The 19624-nt window shown below is 44.6% G+C and overlaps 3 protein-coding genes across 3 annotated transcripts in view; 1 reads left to right on the forward strand and 2 right to left on the reverse strand.

Annotated features, from left to right (window-relative positions):
• Positions 1–3433, reverse strand: part of DNAH3 (dynein axonemal heavy chain 3) — a 55485-nt gene extending 52052 nt beyond the window's left edge. The window contains exons 1-2 of the mRNA XM_032703492.1: positions 3287–3433; positions 1824–1933 (exon numbers count right to left, since the gene is read on the reverse strand). The gene's annotated coding sequence lies outside the window, so the exon portion shown is untranslated. The remainder of the gene's footprint in view (positions 1–1823; positions 1934–3286) is intronic.
• Positions 159–7882, forward strand: TMEM159 (transmembrane protein 159). The gene is made up of 6 exons (XM_032704320.1): positions 159–289; positions 2915–3159; positions 4084–4220; positions 5117–5285; positions 5680–5818; positions 6997–7882. The coding sequence occupies exons 1-6, from the start codon at positions 159–161 to the stop codon at positions 7085–7087; spliced, it is 912 nt and encodes a 303-aa protein (XP_032560211.1). The 3' UTR covers positions 7088–7882.
• A 4446-nt stretch (positions 7883–12328) lies between these two features.
• ZP2 (zona pellucida glycoprotein 2) lies at positions 12329–19107 on the reverse strand. Its single transcript, XM_032704321.1, has 17 exons — positions 19080–19107; positions 17570–17653; positions 17388–17482; positions 16612–16770; positions 16230–16274; positions 15808–15972; positions 15323–15419; positions 15058–15239; positions 14541–14670; positions 14220–14401; positions 14049–14140; positions 13838–13962; positions 13381–13570; positions 12968–13103; positions 12778–12874; positions 12606–12692; positions 12329–12513 (listed from the first exon to the last, which is right to left on the reverse strand). Exons 1-17 carry the CDS (start codon positions 19105–19107, stop codon positions 12368–12370), a joined length of 2040 nt encoding a protein of 679 aa, XP_032560212.1. The 3' UTR covers positions 12329–12367.
• Positions 19108–19624: the final 517 nt, after the last annotated feature.

Here is a 19624-nt window from a genome sequence, read left to right on the forward strand (position 1 = left end):
TTTCTCCGTTCTTCTCAAGCTCACTTTTCACCTTAATCTTTCTAACTCTCCCAGATGTCTTTCAACCTAGATTTTTTCCTGCCTTGCTCTTTCCACCTTCTCCAAAACCAGCTTCCTTCCCGCTCTTTTAATGCCCCAGGGACTCTGGGCCCCCAACTATGGTTTACAGCAGACAGAGCCGCACATTAATTGCCACAAGAAATAAGCACAACTCAAAAGGAATGGGAAAAGAGAATGAGAGCGATGCCCAGCATGCCTTACACATCCACAGGATGCATGAGGGAGCAGGGTAAGAGCAGGTACTACCTGCGAGGTGTCCTTGTCACCAGTCCCTCTGCCTGTCCCAGCTGACACTCTGCCTCTCACTCCTCAGCTCTGTTGCCCCAGTTACAGCATAGCTGGTGCTTGGAGACAGGAATTCCCTCCTCCCTCTCCTTCCCCAGCAGAGAGAAAACAGCCCCTTTCAGCACAGTGTTGTGCCAAGCTGTGGTCAGGGAGATTCAGCTGTGGAACCAATGAGGAACTGTACAGGCTCCTTTTACCTCTGACAGCTACTAAAAATGTAGTCTTAAAACACCTGAGATATTCTGACTTCTGCATGAAAATACTGCACAGAGCAAGGAAGCTCCTGAAGCAGTAAAGGCCATATAAACCCAAATTTTCTTAGAAGGAATTAGGAAAAAAAAATATTAAAGATTCAAAATCTTGAACCCAAACATCTCCACCACTTTTCCCCCATTCAGAATCAAATTCCCTGTAGATCTGAAGGCAGCAGGTGGGATACTCCCCATTCCTCTAAATCCACTTGTATGCAGTTGCCTCCCACTCACAGTCAACACCACGTCCTGAAAGAGTCCTCCATCAGATTTCTCCACAAATGGGAATTATTACCACCCAACATGAAATCTAGCACAGACTCTTTACACCGACCCTCAAGAGGGGCCTTGTCCATATTCTGACAACAAAGCAAGATTTCCATTTTAAACTCTTTCCCACCATCTTTGCATGCTATTTTTTTGCTCCAATTTTCTGTAAGCTGTGAGAATGGCTGATATCCCTGAGTCAACTATTAACAGTTTTCCTTATATTTTGATGTAATACCAACTACAAATGGAATATTGTTCCTGCCTGGCCAGACGTAAAAGTTCCTACCAAAAACGAGGCTCCTCTTTAAACAGTGTGGGATACAGAACCAGCACTGCTCATGCTGGTAATTGCTTGCCCACTGCGTGCCTAACTCTCCAAATATTTCAGTGCTGGTTTGCAACATGAGTATTTTCCTGCTAATTGGAGCTGACACTGGCATGAAGACAAGCTCAATTAAGCAGCAGTTAGACTAACTACTGTTCCTCTGTGCACATCAACTCAGTTGCTTATATGTTCATGCCCTTTGAAGTTAAATAAATGACTTGTGCTACTTGACAAACGTTAAAACTAGTTATTTTATATAGAAAGAGATTATATATGAATTTTCAGCAGAAAACATAATTATGAATAGCAGAAAAATAATTTACTAAGATGTACAAGACTATCTTCCAAACCACAGCTATGACATGTTTAAAAACAGCCAGAAATTTAAAATCTTCAATATACTTTCAATGTAGTGGAGCTATTAAACTTTATAGTGCCATTATCACTGGATTATGTCACACTATAATTCTGCCAGTTACTTTGTCCCTATGCTCCCTTTAAAAAAAGTATAAAAAAATCAACAAATTCAAATTTATTATTATATACACGAGTGTAGTAGGAATATCAATACATTATGCACTTTAATAATATGTGAGATAAATACTTTAAGAGTGCAAGCAAAATAAACTTACCCTCACCATCCTCTTCTTGCAGGTATCTTGTGCTGGGCTTTTAGAGCCCATGGTCCAAATTTGTGTTAGTATACAACTCTTGCTTCCACTGTCTACACAAATCCTTGTACCTGCAGAAATCATTGAAATCAGCATCTCAAAGACACAGAGCTCTGACAGTCTGATAGGTTAAAACTCCCAGACTTCATAAAATCTCTCTTTGCATTGTAAGACCAGCACGCTCCACATTAAACATGCTATTTATTTTGTTGCCTTTAAAAACATAACCATGAAACCATTACCATTCAGTTTCGCAATACTCTCTTAGGTGGCAGCAATCAAAAATTATTAAAGCAATCATGAGAAACATGAATGTTTTACTTATTGTAATTTACAGCATGAAGAATTCCACTAGCAAAAGCTGGGAATTCCCTGAAGCCTCACGCTTGCATGTTAACATCGTCCTGGTGGTTCTGGAAAGCAGCCAGGCCAAACCATCATGGAACACACCTCACCGAGCATCACTGCTGAGGTGAACAGTGCCATCTAAAATGCTGAGACACTGTAGGATTCATTATTTTTGCTGAAAACTCAGATGAGTTTTTCAAGCAGATATTCCTCACGTAGTGCACCTCCCCAGACAGGTTTGCCACGTGGCCACCAAAACACCCGTGGAGGCCTCGGTACAGGGTGGAAACGTGTGGGAACAAGTAACCGGGACGGGGGAAGGTGGTTGTGCCAGGTGATGAGTTTCGCAGCTGCCTGTTCAGGGCGTGACCGAACAGCCACAATTCGCTGCAAGGTGCCCTGGCTGCCTCCCACTGCGAAGGCAGCAGCCCCCCAGCCTGGGGACGGTGGGATTATAGACACACACTGAGCGATTCCTGGATTACAGACGCACACAGAGCGATTCCCGGCCCTCGGAGCCGCGGTGCCGGACACCCTGTGCCCCGGGGCCGAACGTGCCTCTGCACGCCCGCACAGCGGCACGGATACCGCACATATCCTCGTTTCCCACCCTCAATTCCAGGAAACCCGGGGCTGCACGTCCTAAAACAACACAAAGCCCTTGGACACTCCCGAGGCTGCCCGGACCCGAGCGGCTGAGGTAGGGCCGGGCCGAAGGGCAGAAGGAGCCACGCGCAAGGGCACCGGAGCCGCACCCGTCGCAGCCCCCGCTGCCCTGCGGGGCCCAGCCCGCTCCGCTCCTCGCTCAGCACCCGCCGCGGAGCCGCGCCCGGCGGGCCCTGCCCGGCCCCCGCGGGGAGGAGACAGCGGCGGGAGGGCGGCGGCGCTTCCCTGGGCCCCGGCAGGCCCGGCAGCGAGCGGGGCCGCGGCCCGGCGGGCAGAGCCGCAGGTGAGAGGGACGGGCCGGCCCCGGGCAGCGGGGCAGCCCCGCTCCGCCAGCCTGGCCACCGGCGCTGCCCCTGCGGCCCGGCTCCCGCGGGAGGGCCGGCGGCCCCGGCGCTGCGGGACCCCCTCACCTCCGCGGGGCACCCGCCGGGCGCCAGCGGCGCGGCTGCAGCAGTGATTAACGGGGGGTGATTAATTAGCGCGTCCTGAGCTCGGCTCTCGGTGCAGGCCGCGGGCCGGGCGGGGGTAACGCCTGCGGCTCGGGCGCGCCCCGCGGGCGGCTCCTGCCCGGCGCTGCCGGCGGCCAGAGCTCAACTTTAGGCGTGAAAACACCCGGTAAAGCACCGCAGGGCCCGTGGGCATAGGGCACGGCCGTGACATCGGTGCGGTGGCTGCGAGGGTCTGCAAACGGGAAAATGCGTCTTTTAACCTCCCCCTGCAACAATAGATGGAGTGGTCGTGGGGGAAGGGGGAGCGCTGAGCTGAGGCTTCCTTTAAACTGTCAGATTTTGCCTTTATACACAGAGTTTTGAAGCTGTACAGGGCATGTTTTCAATTCTGAGCACAAGACAATCAGTCTCATTAGTGTGTTAACTGGTTTGCAGCACCAGTAGCAACAAATTGTCCGTGCAGATTATTAGAACCGATCTATTTTTGCTGCTAACCCTCACAGTTAAACATAGGGTTAATGTTATAAAGAAAGAAGGTGAGAGGCATCTGTATCTTGATACTTGGCTTTTGGGTGTTCCAGAAGAGCTTGCAGGGACAAGCCCTGTACAGTAGATGTGCTTTGGTAAAAGCAGTGTGTCACACTGTTGGTGTATCACATCAACATCTGGCATCTACATTCTCTCTTTATACAGAAGAAACATTTCATTTTCAAAAAACACGTGTATGAACCTTTTACTAACTGTACCTTAATTTCAAGGAAAATTGGATGGCTGGGTGAGAACTGGTAGTCCAGAAGAAGAGATCGTGACTGAGGATTGTACCGTATCTAAAGAAATGCAGGAACTGCAGAAGCAATGGCACTCTGTGGTGCAGATCATCCACAGCAACGCAAATGTGGGTCTGGAATATAATTTTATGTATTTATGAAGTTACTCCTTTAATAACTATTGGGATGTCATACTTCAGTTTATTTAAATGCACTCCTTTTTTTAAAGTAAGAGCTGTGAGGCCTGTGAGAAGGCCTGTCCTCCCACACCTTCAGCAATCAAGAAAAAGGGAAGCCTGCTCCGTGTTTTTGTATTTTACTGGCATAACTATTAGAGATAGTAGAGTAGCATTTTAGTGAAGTGGTTGTGCTGCTATAAAAAGAACTAAAACTACAATATGTATTTCCTTAAGGGATGGAAACCTACTTCAGTTAAATTCCAGTGTATAGATATGACTGCCTTTGTGAAAAGAATTTTTTTTTTTTACTGGTAACATTATAATTAAATTCTTAAAAAGTCTGTGATACAGACATGCCTGCGCTGTACTTCAGTAAGTGAGCAGGTTGCAGATATTACTAAGCCACAGATAAAAGAAAAATCATCATTTTTAAATGTTACAGGGGGTTTTTTCCTAACAGATACAGTTTCCTAGATCAAAGTAATAGTTGCAAAGACCTCACTGAAATCTGCAGCTAAACTGTGGTATGGTTTTTTACTTGTTTTCAGATTGTTTGGGGTTTTTTTTGTTTTTTTAATTTATGCAAGAATAGAACTGGGAAGTCCAAGAGAAACAATGTCTGGTTTTGCTAGAATTGTTATATATATATATATATTGTTTATATGCTATGAAGTTATCTAAATTTGCAACAAATTTCCATGCTTTTGAAACAGACAACAGCTGTCCTCTGTTCAAGCTGCAGACTTGCAAAAGGATGTTCTCTGTATTTCACTACATTAGCAGTGATCTGTGAAAGTTACCTATGACAAGAAATAAAATCTGAAATGTTTTTCTTTCATCCACAGGTTGTTGCATTTATGAATTCTCGAATTGGCCAATATTTAGATGACCATCCTTTTATTGCCTTGTCACTCCTGATGTTTATTGCAGTGTCTGCTATTCCTGTTGCATTTTTCCTGATTTTTGTTGTTGCAACAGCTGCGATGGCCTGTATTGGTGTGATAGTCATGGAAGGTACTGTATGCATGTATGTACTTACCTATTCCCTTTCAAGGCATGTTATCTTTTCCTTCTTTTCTTCTGCTTTCTGGAATTCTGAGTCTGAGCAATTGAGGATTTATGTGTGTAGTCCTCAGGTCGCAGCAGTAGTAAAACTATTATTATAAGAATAGTAATCTGATTAAGTGTAGTCTATACAGGGGAAATCCTATTTTCCTTTCTAATCTCAGCCACCACAATACATCTAAACCAGTTATCTTAACCATGCATAGCTTTCATAGAGGCTAGCCAGCTGACTGAGGAAGATTGTTTTCCCAACTGATTTGAAATTGTGGTTGTGGTAGAATGTCACCTCTCTTTAATTTACTTGTACATAAACTTGTTTAAAGAACTGCTTTTGCTTTATTAGGTGTCGTGATAGCCATAGGTGGCATAGCCCTCCTGTGTGTGCTGTGTGGCCTGGGGGCAGTTTCCCTGGGAGTTTCTGGAGTACTGAGTATTTCTTACATTGCACTTTCAACTCTGGTCAACTACTGGTGTTCTTCAAGGTGAGTATGGATGTCTTTATCCATGCTTGGATTTCAAACTCTGCAACTGTACTATTGCATTGACTACTGCATTAATTTTAAGTAAGTTGCTTAGTTTAACAATCTCTTGAGTGCTTTAAATCTTGAGCTACCCTTATAGCTTAATGTGCAGTATACAGATATTCAATCATCAAGATGTATTTTAGGAAGAGTTAATACATGCCCTTCTTCCTTTTTTGGGAAAGAGAAAATGTAAATGGCTTTTAAATGTGCATGTGCTAACACAACACATTCAATAAAATACAGCTTTGTCTTGCTGCAGTTTGTTGCTTTAAATATCATTAAAACATGCTGCCAAATTAAATTTTGTGTAGAGGATGAACTTTTTGCAGTTCTTCCTCCATGATAGCCCAGCTATCTCTGCTTGCCTGCATTTGTAGAGTAATGGACCAAAATTAATTGTAGATTTAGGATAGGCAGAGTGGCACTTAAGAGGGACAGAGTACTCAAAGTAGCAATAACAGGTTGTGCAGGACACTGCACATGTGCAGCTTGCCATTCATGTTTCTCAGGACTTTGGGCTCAGAAGCCCATTGCAGTCAGCACTGCCTCAGCCACAGTTCCCTGAGCACCTGGCTGGGAGCAGGAGGCAGTGGCAGATTGTGCTGGAATGCCACCTCTGGCACCTTGAGATACCTGCCAGGGAAGGAATCATGATAATCACTTCAGCGTAGGGAAGAGCAAGAAATAAAGTTACAGCTGCTCCCTCCTAGACTTTCTCAGTTTGCTCCCTCAGCACAGAGCTCCCTGTGGAGCTGGTGGTAGCAGCAGGGTGACAAAACCATGGTGCAAGGCCCAGTGTGTTCACATCTGTTCCAGGGCTTTGTACCATACCTCCAGGGCATTGCTGCCAGGTCCGTTGCCCACCAGTTCCAGAAGATTTCTATTTTTCATGGTGTATCAAGTGCACAACCCAACCTGTCATATTGACTTACAGCTCTGATATTAAAACAGATAATACCTGCTATTTTTACATTCCTGTGCCTTTTGAGAGAACTTCTAGTAGACCAGCAGCAGATGTTCCAGGAGCCTCAGACAGGTTTACATCTGCATTGCTCAGCTTTCTTGAGTAAAAAGTTAAAATACAACAATTTCAGGGAAGAACAGACTGTAAAGCCATTCTTTTCTTATGTATACAGGGGTCAGCTAAGGAAGCAAGATGTTAATGGAAGTTTGCCACAGAAGAAGCCTGGCTTGGATGTTTCTACCAATAATGGAAAGAGTGAGTAAGTGGGTTTGTCCCCACTTCCTCCACAGGCACTTAACTGTCCAGTTCTGACCTTCATTATGTCACTGTTTACTCACTGAGCATTCAGCCTGTGTGTGCTCCTTCTGGGAACTGAAAAGAATCAATGTACATCTTACATAGTCAATCTAAAATGGATATTAAGAGTAACCATTAAGCAGCAGTGTATTGCAGTAGTAAGTGTATGTGCATGATGGAATGCTCCACAGAGCTTGGGCAAGGGAGGGGATGGTGACTGGTACTGTTAAGTCAGTGGGAATTAGGTGAAACAAAGAGTAGGGATTTGGTTTCTCATTAGTTACTGGAGTTCTGGATGTACTCTCCTGAAGTTTTTGTGCAGCAGTTGGTCATTTTGAAACAGAAGTACCAAAGCTCAGAACACACTCAGAATGCGTTTTGAATGTGGAAAAAATACTTGTAAGCCTTAACAGCCTTTGTTAAAATAGTATGCTAATGCTTTATATTTATTATACAGGGAAAATAAGGTTTTGTCATATATTAAGTCATGCTCTAAGCTTTTATATACCTTCAGATGTTGCATTATTCCAAAGGGATATTTTTCTTGTTCTCATTGCCTCATTATAGCAATGGCATGCTTAAATGGTGCATTTTTTTCCTCTTTGTTTAGGTATTTAAAATGCCTGGTTTGCATCTCAGTTGTAACTTCTTGTATGTTATTTAAACTTTTTTTGTTTTGTTTTTGCAAAAGCTATTGTATTTTTAAGCATTAAGAAACTGTCTAACTATATTAGTTTAATAAAGTGCTGTTTGTTTAACCAGGTTGTCTTACACTTATTCTGTGTATTCTACAATAAAAACAACTTTTCCACATCTGCTTCTAAGGTAGGCTACATTTCACCTTGATTAAAGTACTGTGGCTGGCCAGCATTGCTGAGTTACAAACTATAGATTACTCCCTCTCTCATCCCTGTAAAAAAATGCAGAAGTCTAAGATCTAAATTAGCATTTTACTTAGTTTTTCATGAACCAACATGCTATTTGGCTCCAACTTGAAGCAAAGTCTATTTGAGCTGTAACATTTTCCACACAGTATTGGTAATATTTTTAGCCCCTAAGGTAAGCTGGCTGCATACTTCAGCAGTAGAGTAAAATAATCTTTAGATTTCCAGGAGCCCTTCATTTTAATGGTACATTAATTTAGCAAACAAATATTACAAAGCTGTCTAGCCAGCCATCCCTTTATACCATCATTTTCTGCTGAAGGGAACAGGCATTGCTTAATTTCAGCAGACACTAAAGCAAGTTGATTTATTCCTACTCAGAGTCTGACCCCACATGAACCATTTCTTTCTGCATTTTAAATTTATTTTTCATTATGTAATTCACTGTATCATCAGCACTTATCAGGAGCTAAAGCTGTGAATTCTCAGTTACCAGCAGGTACAACGTGGAACAGTTTCACTCCTGCTGCCCTGACCTTTGCTTGTTTATCAGTCTGTCACTTCAAGGCTTCTCATTGTGCCCTTTTAATAAGAGCTGCTTTCTGTGCTGTGCCATTACTGCATTAGTATGGTTTTCCATGGGGATATGCTAAGGAAAAAACTAGGTCAGCACAGAGGAGGTGTTTTTACTGGAGTCAGTAAGGCCCTCCCTTCAATGAGGACATAGGTTGTTTTCTTCTTTAAATTATTAAACACTGCAGTAGAGCTAAGAAGCCCTTAGCAGGAGAGGCGAGGGAGATGCTGCCAAGTCCTCTTTTTCCTCAGTTGCTCTCTTAGCCTCCTGCAGAACAGCACCAGCCCAGCAAGGAACTGGCAGGAGACTTTTACATCCCAGTAGCACCATTCCCAACCAGGTCTCAGCCTACCCAGCCCTAAGGATCCAGCTCACCACCCCTTACTTTAGGCATAAACATGCCTTAATAGGCAACCACTTTTGCAGCCCTAATCCCTGCATCCTGGGGGACCCAAAACATCTGAAGTCTTTCTAAGGGAATTTGGAGCAACCAACTGTGCTACAGTTCCTGAAGCAGCTGTTCGAGCTCAGGCTGCAGAGAGCCAGTGCTGCCTACACCTGCAACAGGTGACTAATTCCTCTGCCTCCTCTTGGTGCACATTATCATTCCACTTTACCCTCCCCTGTGGCAGAAGAGAGGGACATCAGACCTGAGCATAGTAAAGGAATCCTTTGGACTTGTAAGGGGGAGCTTAAACTTTCCTGATAACACACTCCAGCAAGGGACTGAGAGGCAGCAGCACACAGAGGAAGAGGGAAGGAATGTGTGTAGCTGGGCTTTAAGGTAAGTTATTTACAAAGTGAGGAATAAAAGCCTGTGTTTTCCTTGATTTAAATAAGTTACACGAGCCTTCATTCAAACTGCCCCTGCAACGTCCACAAACAGAGCACAACTAAGCCACTCAGAGTATTATATTTAATCCTCCCCGAGACAGATCTCTCATGTGCCACTTCTGACAATCTTCCCCTAGGCAGACAGTATGAGTCAGGGACAGAAACCAGGCAAGAACAACCCTCCCTTTGACCTGGATGGCTGTCACTGTGTGCAACCTTTGTGTCACTTCCCTGGGCAGTAAAAGTAGTACAAAATATAGAAGTCAAAGAACAAAAGTAAAGCTCTTACCTCTTCCCTAAGTGAGGAAACATGAGGTCTTTTAAATACCCTCATAGTGCAAGTCTCCAAATTCATATATGCAAGCTATGTAAGAAATATTTTAACACAGTGGAATATTAAACCAGCATTTCTTTCCCACAGTGTTTACTGACAACAGTCACTATAACATTATTTAGTAAACTCCAACCATCCTCACACAGACTCCATCCAGCAATGAGAAATAAGGAAATCTCTGCCTGAAATGCCAAGAAGGATGGATAGAGGGGTTATTAAGAGTAGTAGGTTTGCTTAGGTCAGAAGAGCTAAAAGCCCATACAAGTAAGTACAACACGCTGTCAAGTACATAAACCCTCTTCACCAAGCACCACTTTTCTGGCATTTGCAGAAATACTTCTTATTCCAGCCAAGTGCTAAGTCAATAGGACTTAAGTATAGTGAGGTTTGCTGGATAGTAGCCTAAGTAACCACTTCAACCCTAACCTCTGTCTAACAGACAGTAAGTGACTTGAAAATAAGTAGCTCCAATGAGATCTATGGTTTTGTTGTATTTATACTGACACTATAATTTTAATTAAACATCAGCATAATGTCTTCCCACTGATCTTCTTAGTACTCCATGCTCTTTTTGCATGAAATATACATTAGTATTTAGAAAATGTTCCCTGAAACCTGTTGCATGAGGAATAGCTCATTAATAATGCTTCAGCAAAGTATGGGCTGTGGCAGACAAGCCCCCAGCCCTATGCTATTTATGCATAGCATGTTTGACAATTAGCAGGGTCTGCACAGTGATTTGACCTGAAGCCCTGCACATGCAAAGAACATGGAGCTCGACTTGTGATGATCACTGCCCCTGCTCACACAGTTGCTAGACAGTGTTTAACCCAAGGCTGTTACACTCCTAGTGCAAAGCACTGTCATGCCTTTTCATTCTGCCACATGCAACTGTATTTTATACCTTATTTCCTTGACTGTGCAAAGTAATGTGTACAGAATACAAGACAGAAAACAACAGCATGACTGAGACTGCCTCACCTCAGGTGGGCAGTGTTACATCTGCCGATAGTACTGTCCTTGTCTATACTGAAAGCTGCAACAAAGTACAGTGACGTTTTAAAAACATACACTGAACTTTCAACAAAACACTCAATGTATTCCTTACCCTGCTGAAGGGGAGTAACTGCTAAGACAAGTCTACTTTTGTGACCAAAGGCAAAGAATATAAGCTTTCCCTGAAAATTTTGGCATAAGACAAAAGCAAAAGAAACTATGCCTTACAAGTGAATGCACTAAAACTGCAATACTGGTGACAATGGGAGGAGTAGGAGAAACTGAATGTTAACTTGCTGTACTAACAGATCTGTCCAAATGATAAGTCCTAGAGGAGTGGAGAGCAGTTGCTGTAACCAAGCAGAGCATAAGGAAGCTACAGGTCAAATGCAACCTAACGAAGTTGGTGTGGCACAACCAGTCTTCAGAGGATGTGTATTAATGCAAAGGCAGCTTTAGAACTCTGTTCTCCCTGCCGGCTAAAGTTACTTAAACCCTATTCTGTCCACAACCTAGTGTTATTTAGTTTACATGGTAATTCCCTTCAAACTTTCTCCAATTTGGAAGATGTTCCTTTAGAGAGGAACATATGAAAAAGTCAAACTCTTGGGTTTGATAGAAAGAGTAGTAATAGCTCAAGTAATAGCAAAAGGTGACAAGAGAAATCATTATAGCCTCTTCTGGCATACCACTAAATTGGAAGAATTTTCTACTTTTTATACAATATCAAAAAACCTGGCAAATAAAGAAAATTTAGAAAGTGAACTGAAATTAGTTAATGCTATACATTCCCTCTTTTATAACTCAAATGCCTCTTAAGCAGAGGGGAAGGAAAACAGTTATAATGAGTAGCTTTTCTTCTAAGTATCAGCAGAAAGATTTTGCTTTGGTATGTAAGTATTGCAAACAAGACCACTTTATCTGATGGTCATACCTCTTTTGCCCCTCATCCAGTTTTCTGAGACTCCAGATTAAATATTCCTGGTGCTCCTGTTACATGGCCATGAAGCTTCTGGCCATCAGAAAGATCAGCTCTGGCAGCAGAAAAAGTCTGGTCCACTTTGGTTTTCCTGAAGTTCTTCTAGACTGCTGTACTCTAAAAAGGGAGGCTCCACTGTAGATCTCCTTCAAAGACCTTTCATAGTTCTCCAATTCCCATAGTAAGGAGAAAGGGTTTTGTTGTTTCTTTTGTTTTTTTAATATAACGTTTTAATACAAGTGTTGGGTGTGTTGCTAACCAATTTCAATAAAGGCAAGTTCTAATTTCCAGCTGCAGCACAGGGGTCAAGATCTGGAGGAGATGTACAGACTGCAGATATTGGCACGACATGGATTTTTTGAAAACCCATTTGAATAAAATCACAATTGTGAACAGAGGTATTTGATAAGCACTTCAAAAAGCAAATTGCCTGCAGAGTCCAACAGGAATTTAACACAGCAGTGGGCAATTTCAGAACAAAGACTCAGGAAATGAAGTGTTATAGTCATTGCTAAAGCCAAATCTACAATAAGGAGATATTCAGAGAACCAGAAGTATTGAATTTCATAAATAAATGTAGGAGAGGGAATATATGACAGACATAATTGACAGAGTGACTACTCCAAGTTTATTTAGCAATATACATTAATGTACCACATTTACCATGTATGCTCTTTTCTTTAGGCATTTAAGAAGAGCCAAAAATAGTAGCATTGTAGCCACCAGAGAGAGAATACCAACAGCAGTCATTGCAAAGCCAGCCCATGCCTCCTTGCTCAAGAGAGTGCTCCCTACAAAGCAAGGGGAAAGGTAGTTTGTGGAGACAGCTCTTCATTAAACCCACACAACACCCACACCCACCAGCACCAAACTGGCTCAGTACCTCTGGTTGTGGACCATTCTTCTGGCACAAGGAGAACAGGACCCCCCAGGCTCACCACTGCAGAGTTCACCTCTGGCATCCCACTTTCTGCAACAGAGACAGCAGAGTTGAACCCCAGAGTGCAGTGGGCTACCTTGGATCAGTGCAACCTAAAGAACTACTCTGGCATTACCTCTCTTGCTTCTAGATGGCCTTGGGCATCTTGCCATGCACAGTGGGGAATCTGGGTGGAAACGGTCGCAGAGCAGAGCACTGCAGTGGAAGTACACCTAGAACAGAGAATGAGAGCTCCATTATTACTGTATTTTGAGACAATACCTGCTCTTATTACTGCTCTCAAGTAGGAGAATAATGTCACCTACTAGGCCAGGGAGGGCTTTGTCCCCAGAGACAAAGGCAAAAGTCTTTACTTCCAGCCTTTGGCGATAGTTGGCATAGCTGACCCCGTGCCCCACAGGATGGAACACAGTCCTGTAGCTGTCCAGGTCATACTCACACCTGCCAATAAGTAAGAAGCAAGTCAGAACAGCAGGGTAAAGAAAGTCTGGGTTGTTGGGTTTGATTTTTTTTTTTTTTAAGCAACAGGTTAGAGTTCAAGGTAGAGGTGCTACCATCTTCCTACAGATTCCAGCATATCAGGGCAGTACTTGAAAGGCCACCTCAAATGAAATCCTTGTTCCTGGGGCTCTATTCCTAAGGATGGTGCAGGGGAAAACTAGGAAATACTCCCCACCCACTGCAAAAGATGCTTCTTTTTCTCTGGCAGGGCACTCACCCATCAACAACAATATTCCACTGGGGAAGTGAGCTTGGATCTTGTGAAGGTGTTGCCCAACAATCATCCAATACCAGGTGGAGGTTGGGATCATTGCGGTTCAGGACCTGAACTTCCAGGAAGATGGGCTGCCTTAGGTACCTCACTATGGGATACTGATCCTCACGGTACGGCTGCCTGTACAAGTCCTCTGCAAGAACCAAAGCCCTGTTAGATAAGTCAGTGTGCAAAGAGGGTCCTGAAGACAAGTCTGGTCTCAAACTCTTCAACAGCAGCTGGTTGAACAGCTGCAGTCTGTCCTAGAGCCAGATGTGAGGCATCTACTTCAAATAGCACAACTGGGAGGAGAGGAAACACCAAGCCCTGGAAGCCCATGTGCTGGAGCAATTCACTCATGCATCCTCCCCTCCAAAAGCTCCACTTAATTCCCAGCCACTGAGCCCAGAGTCAGCTTTACCTGGATAGCTCAGGAGAACTAAGGAGAGGGGACCTCGGTTCACTGAAGAAGCCAGAGGAGGAAGGTTGTTTACTTTTATAGTGAGGGAGGCATCACCGCTGCTGAAGGAGCACAGGACTGTTAGCCTGTAACAAGGAAGGAGTAGGAAAGTCTTATATGAGCATATGGGTAATACTTAGTCCTGGATATCCTAAAGAGGTTCCAGACACACCTGAATTCACTGTCCCTTGAGATCCTGCCCAGTGGAACATCTGCTTGTAATGCCCTCACCTCATTCTCGTAAACAATCTTCTCCCCATCAAACTGTGGATGAGTAGCAGCATTAGTGAGGGTATTCCAAATGCACAAAGCCCACCCCCATCAATCCTGGCTACAGACTTACCCAGTACCTGGTCCCACACCCATTCAGTGGGACATGAAACCAAACCCTGTCATTCAAAGGTGACCTGAAGGCTGGCCGGCATGCAGGATCTCTGAGCCTAAGGGTATCCAAATCCAGCAGTGGTGTGGTACTATCAGCAAGGATTTCAAAATCCATGTGTCCATCCTGGGTGCATACAGCAGCTGTAACAGAGGTTCACATAAGTTGTCATGCCAGTCAGTGACAGCTCAGTCCACCAAGAGGTGTTGGTGAGACAAACTGGTCCATCACAGGCTGTGCTGAAGCAGCACAGGGGCTGAGGCCACTGCAGAAGTCACTCACCTATGGATGTGCGCTGGTCACAGGGGCACTCAGGGTGCATCACCATTGCCACGGTCTCCCCATGGAAGTGAAAAGCCAGTTTCAAGGAGGACATGTAGGACTGAAGTCCTGAGCAGCTCTCCCCATGTAGCTGAAGGACAAGAGTTACTCTCCTGGAGCAGAACTCCACATATATGTGTTAGAGCTGTTTAGTTTCCCCCTGAGGCCATTATGCTCTTCAACCTCAGCTTGTTAGCTTGCATTGCCCCAGGCATGCAGAATACCTACCCGCCCCCCCCCCCAGGAATATTTTCACCTCCTTCTGTTTTTACCAAGAGACTCTGTGAAACCCAATTTACCTTTGAGGGATGCCCATCTACTACAAAGTCAGTTAAATCACACCTGCCTTCAGCCAGCCACAGGGCACATGACTGACTTGACAAATGTTTTTAGTCAGAGTCAAAGCTGCTGTGCTCTTGTTCTTAAAACACCAAGTTGGTATCCCACCAATACCTGTGACTCAAGGATCAGAACTCACCCTGGACTTCAGGAATCCCCTGCTAATATGCAACCTGACCCCTTTTTGCATGTCCAGAGTGATTCCATTTTCCTGAAGCTGATCCATGGGGATGGTCTTATCTTCTACATCCACAGCCATAAGGGTCCCTGGGAAGGCTGGGATGACAACAGTCATGTGTGTTGCATTACAGATTGCTGGACCTGCAACAACATCTTTTGTTACATTTAACACCAGTTTCCTTGGGGCAAAAGCAGGTCAGGTTCTGACTTTTTCTATGGGTTACCTGGTGCACAAAGCATTCTTGCCTCCACAGTCAGCCTGCGTTCAGGAGAGCCATACATGAGCTTGAATGCCACAGTGTAGAGCACCTTTTCATTGTACTGACAAAGAAGATGGAGCTCTGTTAGTGCTCAGCTTGTGATCCATCACAAGACCATCCCCACAGGGTTATGGACTACATCAGACTACTGCTGCTGTTCATGTTTGCAATAGCAGTTTCTTCCCATCTCACCCTTTCTAAAAAAAGCTGCTCATGAGACTGCCAGTCAGATGATCCCAGGACAGGCTATAGCTGTGCTACTGTCTGAGGTGCAACACTGTGCTCCCCCATTTCATTGTGCTGGGCAGTTCAGTGACAGCTGTGCAAAGTCAAACAGCTTTACACACACCAGCTTGACATCAGCTCTGCCCATGGCCTGAAAATGCTGTCTGCAGGAGGGAAGTGCCCAGCAGCACTAACTCCTCAGTGCCAATTCTCCATTCACCTACCTTGTAGGACACAACTCCAGTGGCAGTAAAGGCCACCTGAAAGATCAGGTTGTGGCCATCAACTAGAAAGTTGTAGCCTTGCTGCATTGCTTGCCCAAGGCTTAGCTGATGTACTGTGGTTCCATCATCAATTGACAGAGTCCAGGACAGTGGAGCTGCTGGAACCTGCAAAGCAAGAGATCCTTGCTTAGGGAGGGAAGACACAGAAGCAGCAAGGCATTAGACCTTCCCCCCTTGCAGTGCTGCCACCTCACAGGTTTTACATTCAAGCACCCTTTACTGACAGCATAGAAGGAGACTTCCCAACAAGGTGCAATTACACTAGAGAGATAACTACTCCAGCTTGGAGATATCAGGCTCAGTTTAGGTCAAAAAACCCAGACACTCCCCACCTGCTCCCTTTGCCAGCAGAAGGCACGTACCATACGCTCATCACCAAAGCTTGAAATGAGTCCTGGGAAAGTAACCTGAAACACAGAAACAAACAGAAGGCTGCAGGGCTGTAACCATGGAGGAAAATTTCTATTATAGCTTCCTAAAGCAGACAGCCAAAATCAGCATCCCAGTTCCCCCTGCAGTGGGGCAGGAGCCAGACTGTGTGCATTCTAATGACCTCTTGCAGACTAACTCTTCAAAGAGCCAGCAGCCATGCCAACATGAACATGCAGCCAAGAGACCTCCCTGAAGGTGACTGGAGCTTTCCCCAGCTTTCTGCAGATTCCAGCCACACAATTCCAGGAGACAACCATCCCACCTTGCAAACCTCAAAGCAGAATTTATAGCACTCCCAGTTCCTCTACTTACTGCCATGAAGTCTTCTGTACAGTTTGTTGCACCAGCAAAGACAGGAGTAATGACTTCATCTGCATCAACATTGTCACAATGAGTGCTGTAGGTTACATTCATCTCCTCTCCCATTGTGTCATTCACCATCACCTTCAACATTAACTTGTGCTGACCATCCTACAGACAAGATAGATTGGGGAAAAAAATATGTTGAACAGAAGATATCTGAGAAAACTGCAGGAGTCAGAAGAAAGCTTCAAGAACTAGCAGGTTGCAGTGTCAGAGTCAGCTGTTCAAAAAACTAAGCTAATGAATACCAAAACCAAGAGTCTTCTAGCATTTCAAATGCCTAAAAGCAACAGATACCAGTAAAGCTTCTGGTTTTGGCCTCCCATTTACTACTCTACCTCAGCTACTGTGATTAGCATGTGTGGTTAATTACTCTGTGAATATACGTACATTTAAATAGAGTAATGAAACACTTGAACCTGGTCCATATCCCTACAAGAAAATCTGTAAAGTAGCTCAAGGCCTTTACAGGAGAACACAGCATTTATGGCAGGCTCTAAGGGGTTTAATCCACCATTGAGAAAACAAGAATTCTGATAGTTTTTTTCAAACTTCTGACATAAACTCTTCTTCTGTAAGGGTTTTAGTTACCAGAAGTGTATGTATTTTCACTCTTGAAGAAAGTTAGAACTAGAAACACTTTTAAACCCTGTCCTATCCCGAAAAGAAAAAAAAGAAATCCCACACTCCATCACAGCAGCTTCCCAGAAGGAAAACCCCTTTACCTCCAGGTTAGTGCAGTTTTCAAATGGGACACTGAGCACCAGCCTCTCATAATCCACAGCGTGGTCACAGGACATGACCTCCTCACCACTCACATCTAGGGAGGACATGAAAGATTAGCCCTGCAGGCAGGCACCTGCTTCCAGACTACAGCAGGGAAGGCCAGGGCAGAAGCAATACATACCAACAACACACACATGCCAGGAGTAGTTGCCAAGCTCTCTGGAAAACTCAACTTCCATCCCATCCCTATGACAGGTCACATTCTCTGCAGAGGGAAGACCACCATGAACTCCATTACCACCCTGCTTGAGGCACACACCCTGCAAGCCCCCAGCCAGCCCTGCTTCAGAGCCCCCTTCTGCACCAAGGCAGAGGGGAAGCAGCTCCAAGCAAGCCTAAAGCCCACATCCACACCACCGCCAGGCCAGAGAGGGCACCTTACCCAAGAGCTCCTGATCCCCCAGGCCATCAGCACAAGGGGCTAAGGGCAGCAAAAAGCCAAACAGGAGCAGCAACCTGCAGGGAAGAGAACCAAATGAGAAAGCAGCAGGGAAAGGACTCAGCTTCCCGTCCCTCTCCAAACCCCACTCACCACATCCTTGAGGTGCTCCAGCACTGCTGCTCCACAAACAACCCCATCTCTCCAGTGGAACCACAAGCTTGCCCTCTGGCTGCCCAGGGAGGGTTATATAGGACCCGGGTCTGGCTCCACACAGGTGCCACCTTTCTGCTACCCCGGGAACAGAACACTTGCACCTGCTGCTCGTTGAGATGGGAAGGCTCACAGGAGACCTTAAGGTGATATTGAGTCTTTAGCATGGATTGTTGTTTCCCTCCATTTTGTAGGCATTTTTTTCTTGCTCTGACTGTGTACTCCCTTCACTCCCTTGTCAGATAGTGCATAGAAAAACTGTCTTTCTGGCAGTTACTTTTTAAAAAGGAAATTTCTGTGCCACTTTGCTGTCCCTGTCCCTCATACACTGGCAGCACTTGAGACACCAATGAGCTCAGCATGGCTTTCCTTTGTAGCACTGGTAATTATATAATGGGGGGAAAAGTTCCTCAAAACCAAATGCCTGAATGCCAGGTCAGGGCTTCTACTTTTGAGCACTCGCAGCAAAAACACTTATTTGATGTGTCACTATGATACAATAAATATTGTCACTGCTTCCAGCCCTACAGAAGCCCCTCAGTTTGCTTTTATGTGCCCAGTATGGCTGGGCATCGAGGTGTGGGGGTGAGACAGAGCTTTGGCAGAGTTGGCTTTGTTGCCTTTCAGTTTTGAGTATTTTTACCTATTGATTAAAGCCTTGCTCCTGAAGTGACATGTGAAGGCACTGCCAGGGATGCCCTTGGACCTAAACCTGAGCAATGATCATGTTAGGCCCCAGATCATGGGTCTCAGGCAGCACCAGTGTGGGTCAACTGAGCCTGGCATGGGTCACACTGAGCCTGGCGTGGGTCATGCTCAGCCTGGCTGTGGGAACTGGTTGCTCAAGAGGACATCCAGCGGCAGTGTCCTGGGGCACAGCAGTTTTAGCGCCCTAAGAAATGAAGAAATAAGCTTTTATTGTTGTTTAAATGTTGTCGTCATCTCTGAATTTTGTAGCCACAATTACCCAGTGTGACTAATTTCATTCTTCCCTAAACCCATTAGTTCCAAAGATCTCATTAGGCAAGCAGACACTTACTTGCCTCCCCTTGCATGGCCTTTACCATAGCACATTTGGTGCTTGTAAAAGTTGGGATGAGGAAATGTGCTGGATAATACCTCCTGCAAAACAGATGGCACAACAACATCACTGTGCATACGGGGCTCCAAGTTATCTGGAACAACATAACTAGTGATGCTGCAGCCTTTCAGTCTAAATAGTCCATTTAATGGGTAATATTTTATTTAAGATAGTTCTCAAAATAATAGAGCAATAATCATATACCCGGTAAAATCCAACAGCACATCAAAGCTGCCAGTTAAATAATTCATTAGCTTACAACACCATGTACCATCACAACAGAGTTTCTCTTGAGCCTGGTAAGACATTTCAATTGGAAGTGGTTTTGAAGTTCTTTTCAAACCCAAAAAGAAAAGCTTCATCCTAACTACCCAGGGAATTTAAAAAGTTCACAATTTTGAGCTTTAGTCTCAAAAGAATAATCTCCATTCAGGCCGAGAATTTAGCTCATTTGATGTTGAATCGTTTATTGCATTTCAAGTTGAGGTTTTTGGATGGGACAA

This window comes from Chiroxiphia lanceolata, chromosome 16, assembly GCF_009829145.1.
Source record: "Chiroxiphia lanceolata isolate bChiLan1 chromosome 16, bChiLan1.pri, whole genome shotgun sequence".
Classification (NCBI taxonomy): Eukaryota; Metazoa; Chordata; class Aves; order Passeriformes; family Pipridae; genus Chiroxiphia; species Chiroxiphia lanceolata.